Consider the following 22,665-nt stretch of genomic DNA (forward strand, 5'->3'; position numbering starts at 1 on the left):
GATAGCTTTATAGTGCTGAGATGTAACTCCTTGAACCATCACGGAGTCCCATCATCTTGTATATTTCTTGATCCAAATGTGGCATTTTGTTCAGGGAGCCCTGCTTTCCTTAGTGGGAAATCACATTTATAGATCGTATACTGGGCACTTTGAAATTTTCACTGCTACTTGTTGGTCAGTGTTTCTAAATCTTTTCAGTGAACAGTGTTGGGAAATTATTATTTTAAGAGAGAATATGTCATCAGTTCACGTTAAAACTTTCTGTTCAAATACAAGACCACAAGGTTTTTACATAACCTTATGGCTTATGTCTGTATCTTTCCGCCCGTAAGCCCAGAAGCCCACTACCAGGACATCAGCACCATCGCCCCTTGCTTTGCCCCAGCACATCCGTGTCAGTAGTCTCAGGATTACTATGCCAACAACACAACTGAAAACTTGTGCCATTTTGTAGCACTTCCTTTTACTGCTGTGGTATAATCTACTAGAGGTCTATAGTCAAATGACTGTGTTTTAAAGTCACTTTGAATAACTTTTTTCTGTGTGATTATGCCATAATATTAAGTCATAGGTTTTACTTGTTATGTTTTTGTTTTTGATTCTTAGGGTGTTAAAATTTAATAATTATGTATAAGATATATGTTTTCAAAATCAAATCTTTAAAACAGGGACTTTTCAGAAAGATCCAGCTTCTATTCCTGTCCTTCCCTCACCCTTTATAGATAACATTTTTAAAATAAATGACTTATTCTATTTAAAATATATAAATATACATGGTATTTTCCCTCTTTCATAGGTAAATGGGGATATTATAAAATTTATCTTTGCCTTTGTGCTAAGTTTTAAAAAAAAAAATACATGTGTCCACATGGGTTACAGGGTGTATGGGTGATAAAAACTTGTTGGAGACCCTTTTACCTAAAGGTGGAAATAGGGGCAGGGGAGGTGGATGACTGGTAAGAAATAATGTTAGCAACCTCTCAGTACTATGAGAATGACAGTCATTAGATTGTCGGGTGCTACTACAATTGCATTACTGGGTTCCATTCCTCTATCTGTTCCTCCCTAGACATCAGATTTTCCTGTTCTTGATCCCAGCTGGACAGCCCAAGAAGAAATGGCCCTTTTAGAAGCTGTGATGGACTGTGGCTTTGGAAATTGGTAGGTGCTCTGTGTAACAGATTGTCCTGCCCAGGTGAGCTTAGAGGAAAAGCTGCAGTTGATGGGTAAAGGGAGAGAGTCTTGGGGACCATATTGCTTCCCATTAAGTCATTCCCATGACTTAGGGACAAGTTTTCTTCCCCCCCCCCTCCCTTTTCTGAATAGTGGGAAAGTTTAGACTTTGTTATTGCTCCTTTATGACTTGATGAGTTTTTCTTGGCTTTGCTGCACTCATTTACCTGAGTCATATTTTAGGTAAGATGGCCATAACTTACCTAAGATTTAAGTTTGATGGACTGCTTGTTCACATTCTCTGTTTTTAGCTTGAGTAAGCTTTTAAATCTTTTTGGGCCTTATTTTGTCATCTGTGAAGCAGAGTAAATATACTATGAGATTTCATTAAGACTAAATTAGGGGTTTCTAACTTAATGCTTGGCCTGTCATAGACACTCTAATAAAAATGTTTCTTAAAAAAAAAAAATGCTTTTTCATATGAAATGTTTTGTGATCTACGAACCATGCAATGTAGAACTATACTATGCACATTTTCAGTGTTTTGAAATGGCTTACTATTTGTAGCAATTCTTCCTTGGGGTCTAGCTTATAGGGAACTTTATAGATTTTCTAATGATCTTCCTTTTGGTGTGAAGGAAAAGCGCCTTTTAGATATTGTTTCTATATTTTGGAATAGCAGGATTTATAAAATCAGATTATATAATGTGATTCACTATTCACTTTATAGGTATCTATTCACTATTCACTTTAGAAGTATCAAGTTCCAGACACTATATGGGTAGGGCTTAAAATATTAGAAAACAAACCATGCTTTGACTGTAGGGATAAATTAAACCTGCTTCCTTCTCTTTTTCCTCACACTCCTGTAGGCAAGATGTTGCCAATCAGATGTGCACCAAGACCAAGGAGGAGTGTGAGAAGCACTATATGAAGCATTTTATCAATAACCCTCTGTTTGCGTCTACCCTACTGAACCTGAAGCAAGCAGAGGAGGCAAAAACTGCCGACACAGCCATTCCATTTCACTGTAAGTGACTCCCTGTTTTGGTAAGAGACACTAGCTTGTCCTTGAATCCTGTTGTAGATAAACAGTGGTTTGATGATTTTGGCAACTAAATAGCTTTTGGAAGATAGGAGGAGTTGGCGTGACAGGGCCATAAGAGGCAAGAAGGGCAGGTGTACTCCAATTCGGTCCTGGATGCCAGGGTGCATGGAGCCACTGCACAGCTCTGCTTGCTCTGAGGCTCTCTAACTTACCCGTTCAATTTAATGCTAGCTTCTGTAAGAAGTCTAAATGTGTAAGATGTCTAAAGTGAAGCAACTTTTCCGTGCTGTTGTAAGTGTAAGCCTTTTTACGATTCCTTTGGAGAGTTTATGATTGTAGATAGGTATACACTGTAGATTATATGTGATTAATTACTTAAGAATTCAATATTTGCTTCATCATTATTAATCATCCTGGTGCTAAGTCCAAGAAGCAATTTGTCATTTTTGTTCTCTTGGCTGTGAGAACTTTAGAAAAAATCTTATAGGGGTGAGGGACTCTTGGGTATTCTAACAAAACCATGATGAATTATAAATGAACATCTTTGCTAAATGACTCCCAGAGTATAAGTAATGAGATATGAATGCTTTCCCTTCCCCCACCCCCTTTTTCATACTCTCCAGAAACAGTTTCATAGCTGACTAACTCAAAGCCTGATGATACCTCTTATTTGGATAATACTTGGATATTACTACTTTGTTTTCAACTCCATTAAGCCATTTGTTCCTCATAGCAATCCCATGAGCTGGATGAATAAGAGCCTTTGTTTTACCCAGGAAAAAACTGAGATTCAGAAAGGTTATATAATTTGTGCCAGGTCATAGGATGAGTATGTATAACAGCTGGGACTCAAGTCCAGCTAACTTCCAAGTCTAATGTTTTTCTGTGTTTCTCAGTTGGATGAGGTTTGTAAGTTGAGATTGGTTCTAAGAGATAAGGAACTTGAAGCATACAGGGTAAATACCTTCTCTAATGTTAAAAGATCCTTGTTTTTTCTCATGTTAGGGATTTTCTGTGTATTTATTTATTATATTTTTAGTTTTTTTACATCATTCTTCATTTTGTGCATTTTCTTCATCTCAGTTGTAGTCCCCATGGGCTACCCACCACCAGTTTACCCGTGTGCCATCACCACAGTCCAGTGCACTCTTCCCACCCCAGTTCCGATCCCATTCCCCCTCCCACTCCCATAAAATGTCTCTGGCTTATAGTTGTTCATTGTTTTCATTTTTACTCTATTACATTTGTTTGTTTTCTTCCCCCCACCCAACCCCTTATGCTCCTGCTATGCATGAAACCATCTGGTATTTTTCTTTTCCTCCATGGCTTATTTCACTAGCATGATCCCTTCCAGCTTCATCCATGTTGCTCAAAAGGCATGAGTTTATCTTTTGATTGCTGAGTAATATCCCATTGTATATATGTACCACATCTTTTAATTCAGTCTTCTGTTTTTGGGCATTTGGGTTTCCACATCTTCCCTGTTATAAACAGAGCAGCAGTAAACGTTGGGGTGCAGGTGTCCTTTTGAATCAATGTTTTTGTGTCTTTTGGGTATATACCTAGGAGTGGGATTGCTGGGTCATATGGAAGCTCTATTTTTAGGCTTTTGAGAAAACTCCAAACAGCATTCCATAGTGGTTGTTTTATTTACTTATGCATATAAGAGCTGGGGTATAGGCCAGTGGTGGGGAGTATGAGAAGATTCACCAGAGACGGAGTAGGGAGCAGAACACTGTTGATTGGAGCAACAGGGAAGATGGGTGAGGTCTGCTGTGCCACGTGGGTCAGCTCCCTGGTCAGGTATTGAACTTGTGCTGCAGTGGCTATGGATAGCTTCATAGAGCTTAGACTTAACCGCTAGCACTACCAAGGAGACCCTTTCCCTGTAATTAAATGATTCCCTAAATCTTAGATTGCCTGAATCTTTCCTTTTTAGGAAATCAATCAGTTTCTATAATACTTTATCCCTTTCCCCTTTATAAAATTTTTTAAAATTTGGATCATGATCACTTTATTCTGCATATTCATAATATAGTCCCACCTCCAAAATAATGTAATGTAAAATATACTGGGAATGGAATTTTTTTTTTTGAGACAGTGTTTTAAAAATCATTTGAATTCTGGGCTCCCCCACCCTGGTGGCTCAGGAGTTAAAAACATAGTGCTATGAAGCTATTGGCAGCCATTGCAACATGAGTTCCATCCCTAGTCAGGGAGCTGACCCACAAGGCACAGCAGACCTCCCCTGTCTGGTCTGCTGCTCCTCTCAGCCATGTATTTCAGTCCATCTGCCTCTTCTGCTTCCCCCTCTCTCTGGTGAATCCTCTCACCCGCGCCTCCTGCAGTGCACCTCTGGCCTACACCCCAGTTCTTTTATGCATAAATAAATAACTTAAAAACAAAACTTCTGAATTCTACTTATTATCTCAGATAGTGTCTTTCTCCAGGAATATTTCATAGTATAGATGTGAACTATGTCTTTGTCACTTTTTCATGCCATTATTTATTTGTTAACGAAGAAAAATTCTAAATTCTTTCAGCTACAGAGGACCCTCCCCGACCTACCTTTGACTCTCTGCTTTCTCGAGATATGGCAGGATACATGCCAGCTCGAGCAGATTTCATTGAGGTAGGAGAAAGTTGCTTTTGTTTCTGATGAAGCTTTTATCTCTTACCCAAAGGTTCCAAATCACTAAAACAGATTTTTCAAGGCTCCATAATTTGTGGACTAGTGACAGACACATTTTCTTGCATTTGAGTACATTTTCTCATTCATAAATATTTTCACATATAAAACACTAACAGCCCTTCAGACCAAGAATCCACTTTAAATTGCATTGGTGTTGGCATCTATGTCCTTTATAGGTTTGGGGTTTCTAGTCTGGTTCTTTCCCCAGAAGTAGGGGGATTTAAAGTTGTATTGGGCCTTCAAGACTGGAACTTTTTCTATTAAGGTTCAATAGTAAATTTTTTTTTTAAGCTTTACAGGCCCGAAAGTCTGTTACAGATAAACTGCCATTATTATGCAAAAGCAACATACATAGTCATAACAAATGAGTATGCCTGTGTTCCAATGAGAGTTTATGTATGAAAAAAGAAAGTGGACTGAATTTGGTCTATAGGCTCTTGTTTGCTGATCCCTGTACTCTATCCACAAGTATATAAAGGATAATAAATGTTTATAGAAATTTCATGTTCCTTATTCAGCCATGAACTTAAAAGCCATGGGAATATAATCATGAGTCCTGATACATCCTCTAACCCACAACTACAGTGCTCCTGGAATTTGAAAGTTAAGCAGATGACACAAATTTTGCTAGTTACACCCAGGTCAGCAGTCTGTTCATGGCAGGTGCTGCTGCAGGTGCCACCCCTCAGAACTGTGCTTATTGAGTAGGACATGCACAGATCTACCCATTGACCTGTATAAGTAATATTTCTGAATAAATAATGCTCTCAGAAGATAATAAAATGATAGGTAAATTAATGCAGACAATTTTCTTGCCTAGATACTTGAAGGCCTAGTCAGAGTTAATTTTTTCAGGTTAGATTTTATGAACATACTAAATATAATTTTAGAACAATTATTTTGACTTCATTCCTGAACTGTGATTATTCTCATTTTTTGCTGTTACTACTGCCTGAAAACCTCTCAAGTTTTTTACATGACTTATTACTAGTGGCAGTATCCTGGCCTTATTACCCCATTGCTTATTTTTTTTTAATATATATAATAGTTTATTTTTACATTACTTTGTGCCTTTTTGTAATCCCGTGGGCTTCCCATCACCAAATCACCTGTGTGCCATCAACATAGTCCAGTGCATTTCCCTCAAACTCCCCCCCCCCCCCCCATTTTGATCCTATTCCACCCCCGTAAAATGTTTCTGGTATAAAAAAAAGTCTCTGAAAATAACAAAAATAATGAACAACCATATACCAGAGACATGTTGTGGGGGTGGAGTGGGGAATGGGATCAAAAACAGGGGGGTGGGGAAGGGAGGGAAATGCACGGGACTATAGTGGTGGCACACGGGTGATTTGGTGATGGGAAACCCGCGGGGATTACAATCGAGATGGGAAAAAAAAATGTGCAAAATGATGTAAAAATAAACTTTTGTAATAAAAAAAAAAAGTCTCTGGTATATAGTTGTTCATTATTATTATTATTTTCTCCCCTGGTTCTTTATACTCCTGCTATGAGTGAAACCATCTGGTATTTTTCCTTTTCTTTCTGGCTTATTTTACAACCATTGTTTATTTTTTTAATCAATTATTTGTATGTTTCCTTTTTGTTTTTAAAGCTTGATTGTTATAAAAGCATTGCTCAAAGTTGATAGTTTTGTGGTGCGAATTTTTTTCCCCTCAAACAGGAGTTTGACAATTATGCAGAATGGGACTTGAGAGACATCGATTTTGTTGAAGATGACTCGGACATTTTACATGGTAATATTTTAATTTGGCGAATGTTTTATTGAGTGAAAATTATGTAAAGACACTGTACTGGGTGTTCAGAATACAAAGACGAATAAAAAACATTTCCTGCCTTATGGGACTCAAAATCTTCTGGTTGGATTACTGAACTTAACCCAATTGCTGGGTTAATAAGCCCTGTGAAAATGGTTAATCAAAAATATATTTTGTAAAAAATTAAATAAATAAAATGTACTTTGTGATGACGGTAAGAATGTTGAACATATTGTGATGGTGGAGAATATCTTATCCCTTGAACTGTGTGTTCTGCCTTTTGGCCCTGGTTAACCCTATAGTGAGGTAATGATGAAGTCTCCTCTTTAGAAGGAAGGGAACTTTGGGACTTCAATAGCAAGTATTGATACTAGATATTTACCCCAAATTTTCCATAGCAGGGATCATGAATGGAAGTTTATCAGGGTTTAGAACAAAATTGGAATTTCATGTTTCTCACAACTCTGGCATTTTTAGCACTTTGAATTCTCATCTAATAAGATGGGCCTTTTATGGATTGATGTTGACTCTCTTGTAACTTGGTGGTTAATGCCACAAGTCTTTTAAAAGTGGATGATTAGACTTTCATTGACTCTCTTTCTACCTATACATTTTCATTGAATATTTATAATAATGCCCAGTCTTTTCGTTTATTTTGCTGTAATAACACACACTAGATAATCTAATTCTCCCTTGGATTCTGCAGTCCCCAAAAGTGTCTTCATTGTTTCTCTTAGAGCTTTATTCCATGCAGAAGGGCAGGTGGAATCTTCATTGAATAGTAAGTTCAGTTTTTGTGTTGCTTTAACAGGTTCTCACTAGAAGGCGAATTTGATTCTCCTCTCTGTAGAAGTACTACCTGGGCATTTGGCATACCAGATTGAAAGAGCCCCCATGAAAGTTTACCTTCAGAATTTTTTCTCTATGTCTTTCCTGAGCAGCTTTCTTTGCAAATTTCATTCCTCTTCTTTTCGCCCACACAACTTTAAGGAAAGTCAGAGTGACGTAGGTTGAACTAAAAGAGGAAAGCTTGATAGCAAACTACTTTAGCATTCACTAGATCTATTGTCTTTGTTCAGTCTTTCTTGTCAATCTCTAGTTTCAACTCTAATAACCCATGCCATTCTCTCTCACCTCATGTTGTTCCCCTGGAAATAGTGTGCAGGTTGCCACTTAGTATTTCTCCTCATGCGTACCATTCATACATATTTATTTTAATAAAATGTTTTTGTTTCCTGGCTTTTATCCTTCTTACCCAGAATACAAAAAGAGCAGCTTCATAATATCATCCTTTTAGATACTGTTAAAAACACCAAACTTTCCAAAGTTAGAATCTTTAATGTCAATAATGGCTCAACTGTGTAAGTGACTTGCTGAATCACTTCTCTAGCCCTAACCCAAGGTCTTTCTTTAGCCTCAACATTAAGGAAACTGTGGTTATGCTTGCTATTTCACTCATTCTTTGTAGGGTCAAGATTTGCAATTTCTTGTGGTGTACTTTTGGTGGGAACAAAAGGGAAAAACTGAAAGAGTAATTGTTGTGTTAGCATTTCAAACCTACTTCAGTTATTTATGCTCTTCCTGTAGTTTCTGCTGCCTTGTAAGTCACTTGGTTATTTCTACTGCCTTGTAAGTCGCTAGTTTATTTGAACTAGAACTTGAGGCATCAGTTGATTGTTATAAGTTATTTGACAGGATATAAATAATCCCTTCCTTCCCTTTTGCGCTATGTGTAGTAGTGAACTATAAGGTGATAAGAGGGGTGCTTTTTAAAAGGTAAGGTCATTTAAAGATTTGAGAGCACTAGACATCAGGGGAATGACTTTCTGGCACCACCAAGAGTTGCTTTGTTTATGCCGCTGATTTCTTACAATAGCTCTTCTAATAGCATGACCTAGTGTCCTTGTGGGTATATTTTGCCAGAGTGGCTTATCCGAGAATATTCGATCAAGGGGACTAGATCCCAGGGGGAAATAAAGACTGCAAAGGAGCTGTCTAAGCACATCTAGGATAGAGAGAGGGGCAGTCAGGCTTGCTTCTGAGTCACTGTGATCTTGGGCAAGTCCTTGGAATCTTGTTGCTTGCTGTTTCTTTATGTTCCTTGCCAGTAAAGAAGAGGTGACACTGATTAGTCAGAGAGTATGAATGTCTTCATGAAAGATGGTACATAATTCAGATCAGTGTTATTACCATTCCATTATACCATTACACCCTTAACTTACTGAACATTAACAACATTCCTTTTATGTTCCCTCACTTCTAACAACTAGAAGGAAACCAGGTGTTTGGCTGGGTTTTACCTTCCACTTCACAACACCAGAAAGAGTGGCTGGTGCCATCAAGCCCTTTCCTCACCTAAAGACTTTTGCTTTAATTCATGGAATTTGTCTAGTAAAATGGGCTCTGTAATAGAGGCCTGGGGCACAATGAAGGCATAATTAATTGGGCCAGAAGGTATTCAGAATGGCCCCCATAAAATGACACCACATCTGAAGCAATGTCTTAGAAAGAAATAAGGAAATTCTGGGATCTTTAAATGACACCTGCTCATATTTTACTGAAATAAGCAGCAGTGGTGATTTAGAAAGAGAGAGGCAGAAGACTCCCAACTTGATACCCTGCTGTGTTGTGGGATCTTAGTACAGGTGCAAGGTGAAGCTCCTATTTCCTATGGGACTTCTCCCCATCTTCTTTCATGTGGGAAAATCTCTCCTAAATCTGTGAACTCTTCTTCCTACATGTTAGGTCTGTGTGGGTGTTTTTGTCGGGAATGTGCATTAGAACAGTTTACTTTCCATCTATTTAGAAAGTTAATTTCAGTAAAATTTCTTGGCCAGGCATGGGTTACCCTTTCCCACACTCCTTGGTTCATACCATTAGCCTTTAGAGCCTTTAAGAGTTCGTAGATGAGAGGCCCAGCTTGGTCTGTGTGCACACACCTACTCAGCTTCATGTTGGTAGTGTCCTTCCCTTTATAATGACATGGTTGTTACATGCTGAAGACGTGTTAGACATAAAAGCCATTAATAATAGCTGATACATACACCACTTACAGTTTGCCAGGTACTATTCTATATCCTTCAGGCCTCCGAATTTTTTTTATTCTCTCACAACTCTGAGTTGGGCATTATTATTATTATCCTCATTTTGTAGATGAGGAAATTGAAGAATGAAAATGTCAAGTAACGTGACTGAACTTACATTGCCTTCACATGGCAAAGGCATCTCCAGAGTGTGTGTTCTTAATGCAGTCTTTACAACATTAAAGTTTTGTTACTGGTTTGTTTTTTGTGTTGGTAAGATTTCATAGTTGTCTTGTATAAATTAATCACTTTCCTTGGAATAGATATTTTCCCATTTTACATTCAGGGAGGGTGCACAAAAGAGTTAAGTAACTCCCCTAAGGCATCCTGTTAGGTTACATAGTCTTTTCTTCATAGAACCAATTGTTCAAATCTGGGCCAAACACTTAGGGGGAAAATGACTTCTAAAAAGCTTCAGTTCTGGGGAATACCTGAGTCACAGGTTTGTGCTGATGTGATTGCAGTGTAGGGACTTTGATTGGCTCTCCTGCATTTAAGGTCTCTGAGTTGGTTATCTTGCTAAGCAAGCAGTTAAGTGCCTTATGTCGGGAAAACAGAAACATGTTGCCAGCTATTTTAAACAATGTTAGAAATACATTGCAGTGGGAAGGAGCTGCCTCTGACTTCTTCCCACTTCTTAAAATATTTTAAAGCCACCCAATGGAAACTTTATCAGACTTCATTGTAATAAGTCTGTTCTTCCCTCAAAACTGAGATTTCAAGAGACCTTGCATCAGACCTTAGGTTATAGATAGTTTTAGTTTGTTTTTTTTCTCTGTGTTTATTTGCCCACTGTACTGGAATCTCCAGGCGCCTCAAGTGGAAAGTGAGCCAGTGATTCTTACTCTCGCGGTGTCTGCCTTCTCATTTTTGTTTTGCCTGCTGTGCTGTTGTCCTCCTGGGTTATTCATGCAGTTAGGATCTTATAATCAGTTGCTGCTATCTGAATATGCTTTATAAAGGAAAAAAATATGGCTTCAAATATGATTTATCCTCTGGGAGAATTCCAGTTCTCCTTCCATTTGCTTCAATGTATTCCTTTCCTTCCTTTTGTTCTCCAAAGCCAGTTTTGCAAGTTAATCTACTGAAATAATCAAGCAATAGAACCAGTTATCAGCAGTATTTCTTTATGGATTTGTTTTTTATAACACTCCAGTTTTTTTTCTGCTTTAATTAATTCATTCCCACACAAGTATAAGGAAACAACATGGTAAGTTGGTGTCTTAGAAAAACTACAGAAATATTTTGTCAAAATTTGTGGTAATTTCCACTGGATCGTCAGGATTTTCTTTCCTGTGGAACTCATTATTGGGAGGAGAAAGAGAGGTGGCATGGGAAGAGCACAGAGCCCCCCAAGCCTCAGTCACGGTGTTTGTTTAACCATCGTACTTCTCTCTTAAACTGGTAGCTCTGTGATTCTAATTCTGGTAAGAAACAGAATGTGCACCCACCGTAAACTCACATGTGGTCATGCCGCGTGTCTTGCCTCCTCCCCCACCACTGGCCATGCAGAGTGCACCCGTCGGCAGAGCCCCAGCCTGTCGCTCCACACAGGTGTATCGGGCCGGAGGGACTGCGTGTCAGCAGGCAGTTCTTAAATCAGGAAAGTTCGACTGTAGCAGTTCTGCTACCTGAAGAATGTTTGAAAGCCCTTGCTTCAACTAGATCTGATATTATTGAATTGTTTTCATTTTACTTTATCTGTTTGGATTTTTTTTTTTTCACTTATTCTTGTTAGAAACCTACCAAAACCAAAAATCCACAGATCAGGTACCAGCTTTTATAGAACTTAATGCTATTTTTATCTCAGACCCAAGGAATAATAAAAGTTTTCCTGGGCATTTCCTGCTAGTTGAAGTTATATTAGTATTCAGTGCTTCTAGCCCAGCATGTGGGATTTTGGATTTTCTTCCTCCTAATCTGAGATTAGAGGGCAGGTAGCAGTGAGATAGACAGTAATGAGTCAGAAGGGGTATCTGAAACTTGATACTTTTATCTTGCCAGAGCAACCATATTGACACTGCATCAGAATTGTACATTGCTCAACACTTGTTTGCTTCATGTTCTGAGGAAAGTGGTGATTCTGAGGAGACATTGTGTCCTGTTCTCTTACTTGATTGGTTCCATTTTTTTTCCCTACCCTAAAATCTAGTTTCAGCAGAAGTGTGAGTCTCAAACTGTTTGTGGGGGACCCTAGGGACTGCTGCAGGGAACAGTTGCCCGAGGCAGGGGATGGAGTAGAGATTCAGTAGCTTTAACTCACCCATTCCAATTAAGATTTTCTTTGAAAACAAGTTTTAAAAGTACAATATATAAATCTGTGCTGACTCATTATTCCCATGGGAAAAACTTGAGCTTGTATCTCATATTCTTTGGATGAGCAGTGTGATTGTATTGCTGTTTTTGTTTATCAGTATAATAAAGGTTTTCAGCTCTACTTTGGAATGAAGCTTGCTATTCTGGAAGAAGCGATAATCATATACAACTAAATTTTTTGCTGCAAAGTCTGGCATGTTATTAGAAATTATATTGCCTAACATTTGAATACTGTATTTTAGGTTTTCAAAGGACATGTCAGGTCATTATGTTGTACTCTATAGCCTTGTTCTTCTATGAATACATTCAGTAACTAAAATAAAACAAAACAGAAAACTCTCAACTTCCACAAAGCTTAAGGAGATAATAGGCTATTAAGATAGTTCCAGAATCTACTAAATTATTAAATCTTAATTCAGAATCCATACATTTTAAGTAAGGACAGCTTAATATAACAGTACTAAATTTGCATTCCTTTTATTTTTTCCTAGAGTTGTTAATGATTGCGCTTCATCTGTTAACTCTTCAGACATTAAAAAACCTGTGGGAATTTTTTACTTCTGAGATTCTTTAAAACACAAACCTCATTTTTAGTTAAGTCAAACTTAGGATACATGATTGATATTGAGACAGACAGTAAACCCGCTAACATAGAGTTACATGTACATAAATGTCTTTCTCATGGTTTTGGAACCAGACTGTTCAGGTTTGGATCCATGCTCCGTACTTATACAACTGTGTGACCTTGGGCAGGTTGGTTTGTGTGCATGGCATATAGGGCATGTGTGGAATGGTAGGAAATGATACTGGAAAGATAGGCAGTAGTAAGACTAGGGTCTTGTATAGTAGGTACAAATTTGAACTGTAAGTGGGGGGGAACCACTGAAGAATTACAAGAAGGGTAAACACATCATTTAAATGGTGCTTTAAAACATTACTCTGGCATCATCTATTAACCAAGGGAAGGGTTCTAATGGATGGGAATGAAGTAGATTATGAGATTGTAACCGAAGGCCATCTGAGTAGAGATGTCCAGGAGGGTATGAAGTTTAAAATAAACTGAGTTTGAGTTCCTGTGTCTTAATTAGGAGTGAATGAGGTATAGGATAAAGTGAGTGAAAGGAGAGATGAAGATAGAGCCCTTAGGAAACTCTGAAGATGGACAAATTGTCAAGGGAAAGCAGGAGAGGATAAGGGTATGGGCAGCAAAGCAGGCACAGCTTTTGGTTTCTTAGGCTGTTTTATGACACTGGTCACTGCTGGATCCAGAGTGACCCTGCTACTATGGGAAACATCATGGCTGCACTTCTGTTCATGGCGGTGTCACCTCAGTGTCGCTGTCTGCTGAGTTCTCGCCAGTGTGGTTATACAACAATCAATATTCATCTTTATGACTACTCAAACAGATGTGATTTCTAGCCTATCAACAAATTCAGACTCCTTGTTCAGCTGTTATGGGAAAGCTCGTTAATATACATAACAAGACAAGGGCAAAAAAGTGTTACAAAGAACACAGACACTGTTTCATATGGGGTGATGCCATGTAAATATATAACAGGAAAAAAGACCTTATAATTGTTTACTGATAAGGAAAATCACTTCATAGAATATTTTTGTTTCTAAAGGAAAATATCCTAGAGCAGCAAGTGTGGGATAGATAGTTAGCAATATGAGGTTCAAAATTTAGGACAGTTGGGGTAAAAAAAAGTTTTTTTTTTTTGCTTGGTTTATATATCTGTACTTGCTTATTACTTGTCTGTCTATTTATAGCTCTGAAGATGGCTGTAGTAGATATCTATCATTCCAGGTTAAAGGAGAGACAGAGGCGGAAAAAGTAAGTATAGCAAAACCATCCTTTCTCCTTTGAGCTTTGGACTGTTGACCACATGTGCTCTGTAAGAACATTCCATTTGTGGCTTACCTTGTGACTTTGCAAAAGACACTTGCACCCTGCTGGGGCTCAGATGTCTCATCTGTCATGAAAATAATAATACCTGCCTTTTTCTTTCTTTTTTTTTTAAGCTTCCTCTCTTACCTTTTCTTGTTTTGATGATCAGTGAATACTGTGGGTATGCTGGTTTTTTTTTTTTTTTGCTTGTTTGGGGTAAACTGTTTTAACAAAAAAAGGGAAGATAAATTCAAGTTGTTATGCTTTTTGATTGTTTTTTCTTTGTTTCTTTTTGTTGTTACGCTTTTTAAAAGCATCTTTGTAACTACATTTTTTATGAGAAGTTTTTATCTAAAAACATTTAAAAGAAATTATAAACAATGTTTTAGGTTTTCTTTCTTCTTGTAAAAGAACAAAAATCACATTAGACAGAATTATGGGTCCTAGACCCTGTTGGATTACAGAGCCTTTAAGAGTTCAGAGAAGGGTCTGCACAGGGTGCGTGTGTGTGTTTATATGTCTCCATGACACAGCCGTGTCTTAGCAATAAAAATGGGAGGGACTTGGGAGACATTCCTGTGAGAACAAGACTGATATATAGTAAAACTTGCTCTTTCAAGAGAAGCTAAAAGAAAAGATAGCTTGCTCTTTGGAATTAGCTTTCATGAAATGCTAAAGAATCTCATCTCGCTGCTTTTATGAGAAGCTTTACGAATACCCTCGTATAAATTAGAGGTTCCATGCATACAACGCTACATAAATTAAATTCTATTTGCTGGGGTCTCCCTGGAGGCACAAGGGATTGAAGTCTCAGCACTATGAAGCTATCATCAGCCACTGCAGCATGAATTTGATCCCCAGCCAAGGAGCTGACCCACATGACACAGCAGACCTCTCTTATCTTACCCACTGTCCCCCTCAGCAGTATATTTCAGTAGATCTGCCTGTTCTGCTCCCTATTCTGTCTCTGGTAAATCCTCTCACCCTCCTACCTCTTGTATGTACCCCAGTTGTTGTATGTATAAATAAATAAATCTTTTTTAAAATTCTGTTTGCTTACAGTATACAAATAGAACTAGAGACTATTGTAGAACTCAAATTTTATGTTTTATGATGCCTTTGTATTAAACATTCACAGTATTTCAAATGGTTTCCAAACTTTACGTGAATGTACAGTTGTAAACGTTGACTGTGAGATTCTGGTCCCCTTTTATGGTTAACAGGTACTCTTAATTTTACCATTTCTGTAAGCTGAAGAGATAAATTTTTATGACATGTACACAGGTTCCCTTCTGTTTCTTCATAAGTGACTGCCATATAATTTTAGTAATTTATGAGTACACATTCATTCATTCAGCATGTTATTGTAAGTACTAGACCCAGAGAGGAAAATATATGATGCTTGAGAGCCTAAATTTGTGTCATTCACTGGTCAAGCAAAATTTTGTGGGGAGTGACTTCTTTAGACCTTGATATTCTATCTGACAGTGTTTAAGATATCTAATAAAAACTGCATGTAAAAGACATGGTTAAACATGGAATGATTTATAATACACAGATAATTGTGGTTTTTCTTTGTAGAATTATAAGAGACCATGGATTAATCAACCTTAGAAAGTTTCAGTGTAAGTATTAGCTATTTTCTTTATTTTACAGTTTCTTTCAACATTATTGAATAGTTTTGAACACATTTCTTATGGCAGTCATTCTTATCCAAGATGCATCTTAACATCACCTAGGAAGCGTTAAGAAATTCTGATACATGGCAAGCACCCACTAAATCAGAATCTCTGGATAGAACTAGAGCTTACAAAGTTTTCAAGGCATTTTTGATGCATGTGAGTTCTTTTTTAAAATTAGTATAGCCATTTCTCCATGAATAGTAATTATCGTTTTCTAGAACTGGATTAGGATCATGATTTGGAAATATATATTAATAAATCCTAGCCTTGATCATCAGGTTGTAAAAACATTTCATACAAAATCACCAGAGAATGATAATTTTCTTTATGGTAGTGGACAAATAGAAAATTGCATTTAACATTACATGATGATGATGATAGTAAATTTATAATAATTTTTAAGTGGATGCAGATTTTGACCTATTTTAAAAATTGAGAGAAGGGAGCTTCCTCGGTGGCGCAGGGGTCAGTCTCAGCGCTATCATGCTGTTGCCAGCCACCACAGCACTAGTTCAGTTCTCAGCCAACCAGGGAACTGACCCATGTGGTGCAGCAGACCTCTCCTGTCTTGCCTGCTGCTCCCCTCAGCAGTGTATTTCTCCCCCAACTCTGAGTTCTCCCCCAACTCTGTCTCTGGTGAATCTGCATACCTCGCTGCACCTCTAGCCTTCACCCCAGTTCTTGCATAAATGAATAAATCTTTAAAAGAAAACAGTTGAGAAGATTCACCGGAGACAGAGTAGGGAGCAGAACAGGGTAATCCACTGAAATACACTGCTGAGGGGGAGCAGCGGGCAAAACAGGAGAGGTCTACTGCTCCGTGTAGGTCACCTCCCTGCTGGTGATAGCTTCATAGTGCTGTCTTTACCCCTTTGCCACCAGGGAGGCCCCTACACCCTTTTCTTATATGCATAAATAAATGAAAATAAATCTTTTTTAAAAATAAATAAAATTGGGCGAAATCTAGACTGAGCAAAAAGGAGCCTGTACTTTTTCCCTTGTAAAAGGAAGAGTTTACTCAACAAATAAGGATGACCTAAGAAAGATCGCATTGTAATATTTATATAAAAATGTTTAAACATTTTAATGTGACAATACTCTTTCTTTGTAAAAGTAGCTAATGATTATTGTGGTGAATGTCCTAGCTAATAGAGTCATTTGAGTTGAACACTGTGCACTGTAGGGTCCCAGAGGTTAAGTGTCTTTTAGTATAATCATATAGTCATATGTTCTTTACTTTTCCATTACACATTTTTCAAATTGGTGAGAAATTTTGAAGCTGTCATTTTAATAGTTACATAACATATCATACATAAATAATAATCTTTTATTATTGGGTATGGTTACAGTTTTTTAACTATCATAAATAGTGTTGTGCTGAACCTGTTTGTGAATAAAGCCTTGTCTATATTTAGAAACTTTGTTTCAGTAGATTCCCAGAAGTGGAATTAATAGGTCAGAAACTCTTGACATATGCTGCCTGATTGCTTTCCAGAAAATGCTTATATCAACTTCCTTCCTTCTTTATTTCCTCATTGTAAGCTTTGAGTTTGCAAAAATATCTCAAGATCAAATTTCCTTTACCCTTTCTAGACAATAACTTCTCATATGCTACTAGCTATAGTAGTTGGTTCACCTGGGGTTTCCATAATAGGGTTGGTTGGGGTTTGATCTTTACTCATAGTCCATCTTGACTCTCACATAAATTTTATTCTTAGCTGGTAGACAGAGATGAGTTTAGTCTGATGATTCTGTTCCCTGTAATTTAAGTATAAGACCCAGGGGAGGCTCTGTTGCTTCTGAAAAAGAAGTCACACGGCAGCATGGTTTCAGTGGTAATGTACTGAAAGCAGACATGGAAAGCAGAGGGGTTTTTCATCAAATTTAAAATTTTCATCCAAATTCTTCTTAGAAGAAGTAAGTGTGTTTTGTTTTTGCTTGTGTGTGGTAGAATTAATCAATCTGTGGCCACCCATCAAATCAGCTTCTGGGATTTGTGGGCAGGAATGTCTCTTAAAAAGAGTCATTGGAGAAAAGCCTTGATTTAAATAAATATCTTAGTATCTTTAGAGTTAAAGTAGACAAACTAATTAATATTGACTATATGATTGAAATGACTAAGTAGCAGTTCAGAGTTCCAATTCTACTCAACAGCTTCTTTGCTGATACCTCTTCTTATTAGAAATTTGATCAGTGGTGGTCCTCAAAGTTGCTGATTTTACTACTCTCTCTATATGACGATTTACCTGCATGACAGTTACCAAAATATAACTTCATTAGTAGTAGATTAAGTTGTATTTGACTTAGAAAAACAAAATTACCCATATGGAAAATGGAGAACTTTAAGCCTCACTTGAGGAGAACTTTAAGCCTCACTTGTGTGGGAAGGACAAAGATTTAGATGGAAATATAAGAAATCACTTACATTCTCCAGGCTAATCTGCTTCTTGATGGATTATTATGTCTGCTTTTATTTTCCTGTATAAATTAATACCAGAATTTTAATACCCATTATTGTTCTTAAGGAATGCAGTATCTTCTTTCCCATCATTGCAGGAGTTCCTGCTCTTGCACATATTCAGAGACATCAAGGTGTGAGGTCACCGGGTGCTCAGCCATGCAGATGATCTCTAGTGATAGCAGCACCCCTGTGCAATGCTGTTATCATTATGATTAGTATTTTGCATTCTTAGCTTTCCTGTTTGCTTCCTGTCATGGGTAAGTTAGTCATGTGAGGCTAGGGATAATGTCCTACTGCTTCACATCTTGTAAAAGAAATGTAAAACACTCAAGGATCCTTATATTCTCTGTGACATAGTTGTATTTTACTATCTCTGTAGTAATGGAACGGCGGTATCCCAAAGAAGTCCAAGACCTATATGAAACAATGAGGCGATTTGCAAGGATTGTGGGGCCAGTGGAACATGACAAGTTCATTGAAAGCCATGCATGTAGGTGATTGTAGTGTCTTGTACAAGTGCATGTGTTTGTGTGTGTGTACACTTGCACATTTAAATAAATAGGGATGGTAACAATGTGTTTTATGTGATGTTCTCTAGATAAATAAATATTTCTCTCTTTGTTCCCCTTGGTAATCATGCAGTAAATTTGGGACTTTGGCTATAGGGAGAACAGTGGGTTTCTTTTTCCCCAGATAAATAGTAATTTAGTAGTTCTTCCTCCTCCACCCCCACTTTATATTATGGGAGTTTTTAAATATGTACAGAAGTAGAGATAATGGTAAAATGAACCCTGTGTATCTGTCACCTAGCTTCATCAGTTATCAATACAAATACATGGCCAGTCTGATTTCATCTTTCCTATCCACTCCACTCCTACTTTCAACTAGATTATCTTGAATCAAATCCTAAACGTTATCTTGTTCTAAATATTTTAGTGTTAAGGGCCTCCTTACTGGCCTAGGGACTAAGTCTCAGCGCTGTCACTGCTACAGGCTGGGTACGATCCCTGTCAAGGGAGGTGACCCACATATGGCACCATAGGCCTTTCCTGTCATGTCCGCTGTTCCCCTCAGCAATGTATTTCAGTAAATCTGCCTGTTCTGCTTCCCCATCTATCTCCGGTGAGTCCTTTCACCTCCTACACCTCTGATCTCCACCCAAATTTGTCTACGCAAATTTAATTAAAACAAAAAACAAAAAAAAACTGTCAGCATCTGTGCAGATACCTGTCTCTTAGAAAACAGAAAAGAAAAGCTAGTTTTAAAAATGGGGACAGTTGAATGACTCATGGACATCATGGTATGTCATAGTACTTCTATTATTTTGTTTTTACCTTTCTCCCTTGACATAACTATTCAGTTAGTTTGATTTTTCACCATAAAAATTGAAGTTACAAAGGCATTAAGGCCTCTACTTTAATATAATCTGGACTATGCCTTGGTGTCTGCTTTCCATCTTGAGATTTATATATTTGACCCCCAGTATTAGTCTGGGGAAGGTATTTTACCAAGGCCTTTACCCTGTTCTCATCTTGCAGATACATCTTAGAAGAATGGCATTGTAAGTGTTTATCCAATGGGCAGGTTATCCTCACCATTGGTATTCTTAATGTGGCTTATACAAGGTGACTGGTCCTTCCTGTGCATCCCTGGTTTGTATGTCACTGCAAAGAACTACAGCCCATGGATTGTCCAAACTCTTCATCCTCTGCTTCAAATCACTCAAGTTGAATATTCTTTCACATGGTAACACAAGCATTTCAGCCTGATCCTTGTGCTCAGAAGAGTCAGAAGCTTTGGTTTATAGACAACACAGTGCTCTTTTCTTCTTAAGGGAGAAAAGCTATAAAGACTACCTAGGACTTGAGCACAGAACCTTGTCTCCTTTACAAAGGAAGGACCATGTCAAGAAATATCAGAGACTTGTTTCTTAAGAGTCTACTTATGTGGCTAGAACTTTTATTTATTTTAACTTAATCTCAGTTTTTTTTTTTTGTTTTTGTTTTTGTTTTTTTTGTTGTTGTTGTTGTTGGAGGGAGAGAACTTTTAACTGAAGAGGAATAGAGCAGGAGAAACTTAAGTTATTTAAAAAACTTTATTTGTTACTGCTGTAGACAAATGAATTCAGCCATTCATTGTTAAATTTTCAAGGAGACAGTTCCAGCTGCTTTCTTCAGCTGGAGAGAACAGCCTGAAGACAGCTGGACTAGGTTTTTTTCGGCTCTTGGGTAAAATTCTAATGAGGTGTTACCAGCCATTAGGATTTCCCAAGTGGAATTGCCCTGTCGTTTATATGTGCAGAATTACTGAGGCTACTCAACAGCAGGAATGCTTATTGATGTTGATTTTGTTTTTCCAATTTTTCTTCTTTGTTCCTTTTGGGGAAAACAGTGGAATTTGAACTCCGAAGGGAAATCAGGAGGCTCCAGGAATACAGGACAGCAGGCATTACCAATTTCTGTAGTAAGTATACTTCTGCGATTGCCTTCAAAAACAGACTTGAAGTCTTTGTTTGAGGTGTTGTTGATTTTTTTATATGAACTTTATTTTTTTAGAATGAGCTTTTAATATTTCCAGTAAAGTTTTACCTACTTAATACTTAGCAATACCATGTGAAGTATCTGAGGTGAAATTATAATGCAAAGAAAACAGAAATGCAGATTTAGATTTAGGATTCTATTGTGGCCTCTGAAGAATTTTTCATTCCAGTGTTTAGTCTCAACTTTAACAATTTCTTGATGCATGGTCTGATTATTCTTAACCAAGCTTGCATCACAATTACTGCAAGTGGTGATAATGAATAATAGCAGCTATCAGCTCACAGCACTTTACCATAACCCAGACCTACACTAAATATTTCACTAGGATCATGTCATTTAATTATAACAAACTTAGGGTCTAGGTATTGTTACTTTAATGGAGACACTAGGTTTAAAGTGATTAAAGAGGTAACAGGGCCAAGTCAAGAGAGAAGACAGTGTGTTACAGTAGGTAAGAGCTTGCCGCCTAGACTTGGCTCTCCTGTTTAGATTTTGGCTCTCCTGTTTACCAGAGCTGTGATTCTGTTCCAGGGTCAGTTTTCCAAGTCTGTTACAGTTAGCATGAAGATTAAATTAGAGATAGGGGTAGTGCATGAAAACATAGCCCAGTACCTGGCACACAGTAAATCTCTCTTGGCAGTTTCTGTTGCTTTGTTGTTATTGTTGGAATGATCTTTAGCTTTCCTTCCTTCCTGTTGACTAAAAGCTACTATCTCCTGCCCACAAGCTGTAGGGTATGCTTAGCATAGCCCTGTGGGTATAGGTTCAGCCTATTTTTTTTTTTTTATAACAAAAGCTGTTTCTGAGATGAAACTTTGTGTGGAGTCCTCATCTATAAGTTAGACAAAAGTAGAACTAATTTGGTTGATGTCTAATAGTTCAGATTATATGTAGAGCCCAGGACTACTGGCATGTGGAGGAGGTCCCTGTGCTGTTCACAGTAACCCTTGAGATATTTTCCTGGTGCTCTTGGGTTCTATAGAATGGAGTTTGAGACCTCTGGTGTGGTATTTTGGAATCTTCATATCTGTAACATGTAGGAAAAATGTCATGCAACTTCTTTTTAATAAGATGCATATAAAAACTGACCTCCAGTCTGGGCTACCTGACATTGGTTCAGTACCTCTGAAGAGGGGAGACAGGAACAGTACTGCTCAATGAAGACTTCTTTTTTATTTATTTGTTTATTACATTTTAAAGGACAGGCTTATTAGGAAAAGGAGAAAGCTAGAGAGGTCATAGTCACAGGAGAGCTGCCTATTTGTAATTCTAATTGGTATTTAAAAACAAGTGTACACATTAGCACTCGTGTGACTTTGGAAAATATATAAATTGAAAAATGGTATTAGGAAGCAAGTATGTCAATGTCAAAAATCACCTTTTGGTGGTGGAAATATGAGTGACTTTCTTTGTGCTTTTCTGTTTAGGTTTTTTTTTTTCCCTCTCCCCACATTTCTTAAAGGCATAAAGAAATAATTTGCATGTCAAGAACAGGATTTTTTTAAACTGGAGAGGAATATACTTTACTTTTGGAAAAATAATGTGGCCGCAGTTTTGCAGAAGAAACCAAAATAAAAAACTGTCCGTTAGTCAGGTGGGACTGTCCTCATAGCCGTTGTGTCTTTGACACCCCCAGGTGCCAGAACCTACGATCACCTCAAGAAGACACGAGAGGAAGAGCGCCTTAAACGCACCATGCTCTCCGAAGTTCTGCAGTACATCCAGGACAGCAGCGCCTGCCAGCAGTGGCTCCGCCGGCAAGCTGACATGTGGGTGATCAGCTCGGCGTGAGCAGGCATCCTCTTGGGGTCTCCAGCCTTTCCATGCATTTCCAGAAACCCCTACCCTACTGGGCAAAGTGAGATAATTAGACATGAAGAAGGATTCAGAAATTTTAGCACTTTGTCTCAGAAGTAGTGTGGTATTGACAGTTTTAAGAAACATACTGGCCACGTTTTTGCCTCTTTGATCTTTTAAAATTAGTACATTCCCTCCACTTCCCAC

General features: G+C 37.8%; 1 protein-coding gene across 4 annotated transcripts in view; it reads left to right on the plus strand.

The window, feature by feature from the left end:
• TADA2A (transcriptional adaptor 2A) overlaps positions 1 to 22,665 on the plus strand; it is a 41,074-nt gene that overhangs the window by 13,796 nt on the left and 4,613 nt on the right. For all 4 annotated transcript variants that reach the window (XM_012726561.1, XM_004684463.2, XM_012726563.1 and 1 more), the window contains 9 exons: positions 1,070 to 1,161; positions 2,046 to 2,203; positions 4,765 to 4,853; positions 6,598 to 6,670; positions 13,861 to 13,924; positions 15,560 to 15,603; positions 18,501 to 18,611; positions 20,513 to 20,584; positions 22,298 to 22,430. In XM_012726561.1, coding sequence (XP_012582015.1) covers positions 1,070 to 1,161; positions 2,046 to 2,203; positions 4,765 to 4,853; positions 6,598 to 6,670; positions 13,861 to 13,924; positions 15,560 to 15,603; positions 18,501 to 18,611; positions 20,513 to 20,584; positions 22,298 to 22,430 — 836 coding nt within the window. The remainder of the gene's footprint in view (positions 1 to 1,069; positions 1,162 to 2,045; positions 2,204 to 4,764; positions 4,854 to 6,597; positions 6,671 to 13,860; positions 13,925 to 15,559; positions 15,604 to 18,500; positions 18,612 to 20,512; positions 20,585 to 22,297; positions 22,431 to 22,665) is intronic.

This window comes from Condylura cristata, unplaced genomic scaffold (genome assembly GCF_000260355.1).
Source record: "Condylura cristata isolate star-nosed mole 26May11 unplaced genomic scaffold, ConCri1.0 scaffold00017, whole genome shotgun sequence".
Taxonomy (NCBI): domain Eukaryota; kingdom Metazoa; phylum Chordata; class Mammalia; order Eulipotyphla; family Talpidae; genus Condylura; species Condylura cristata.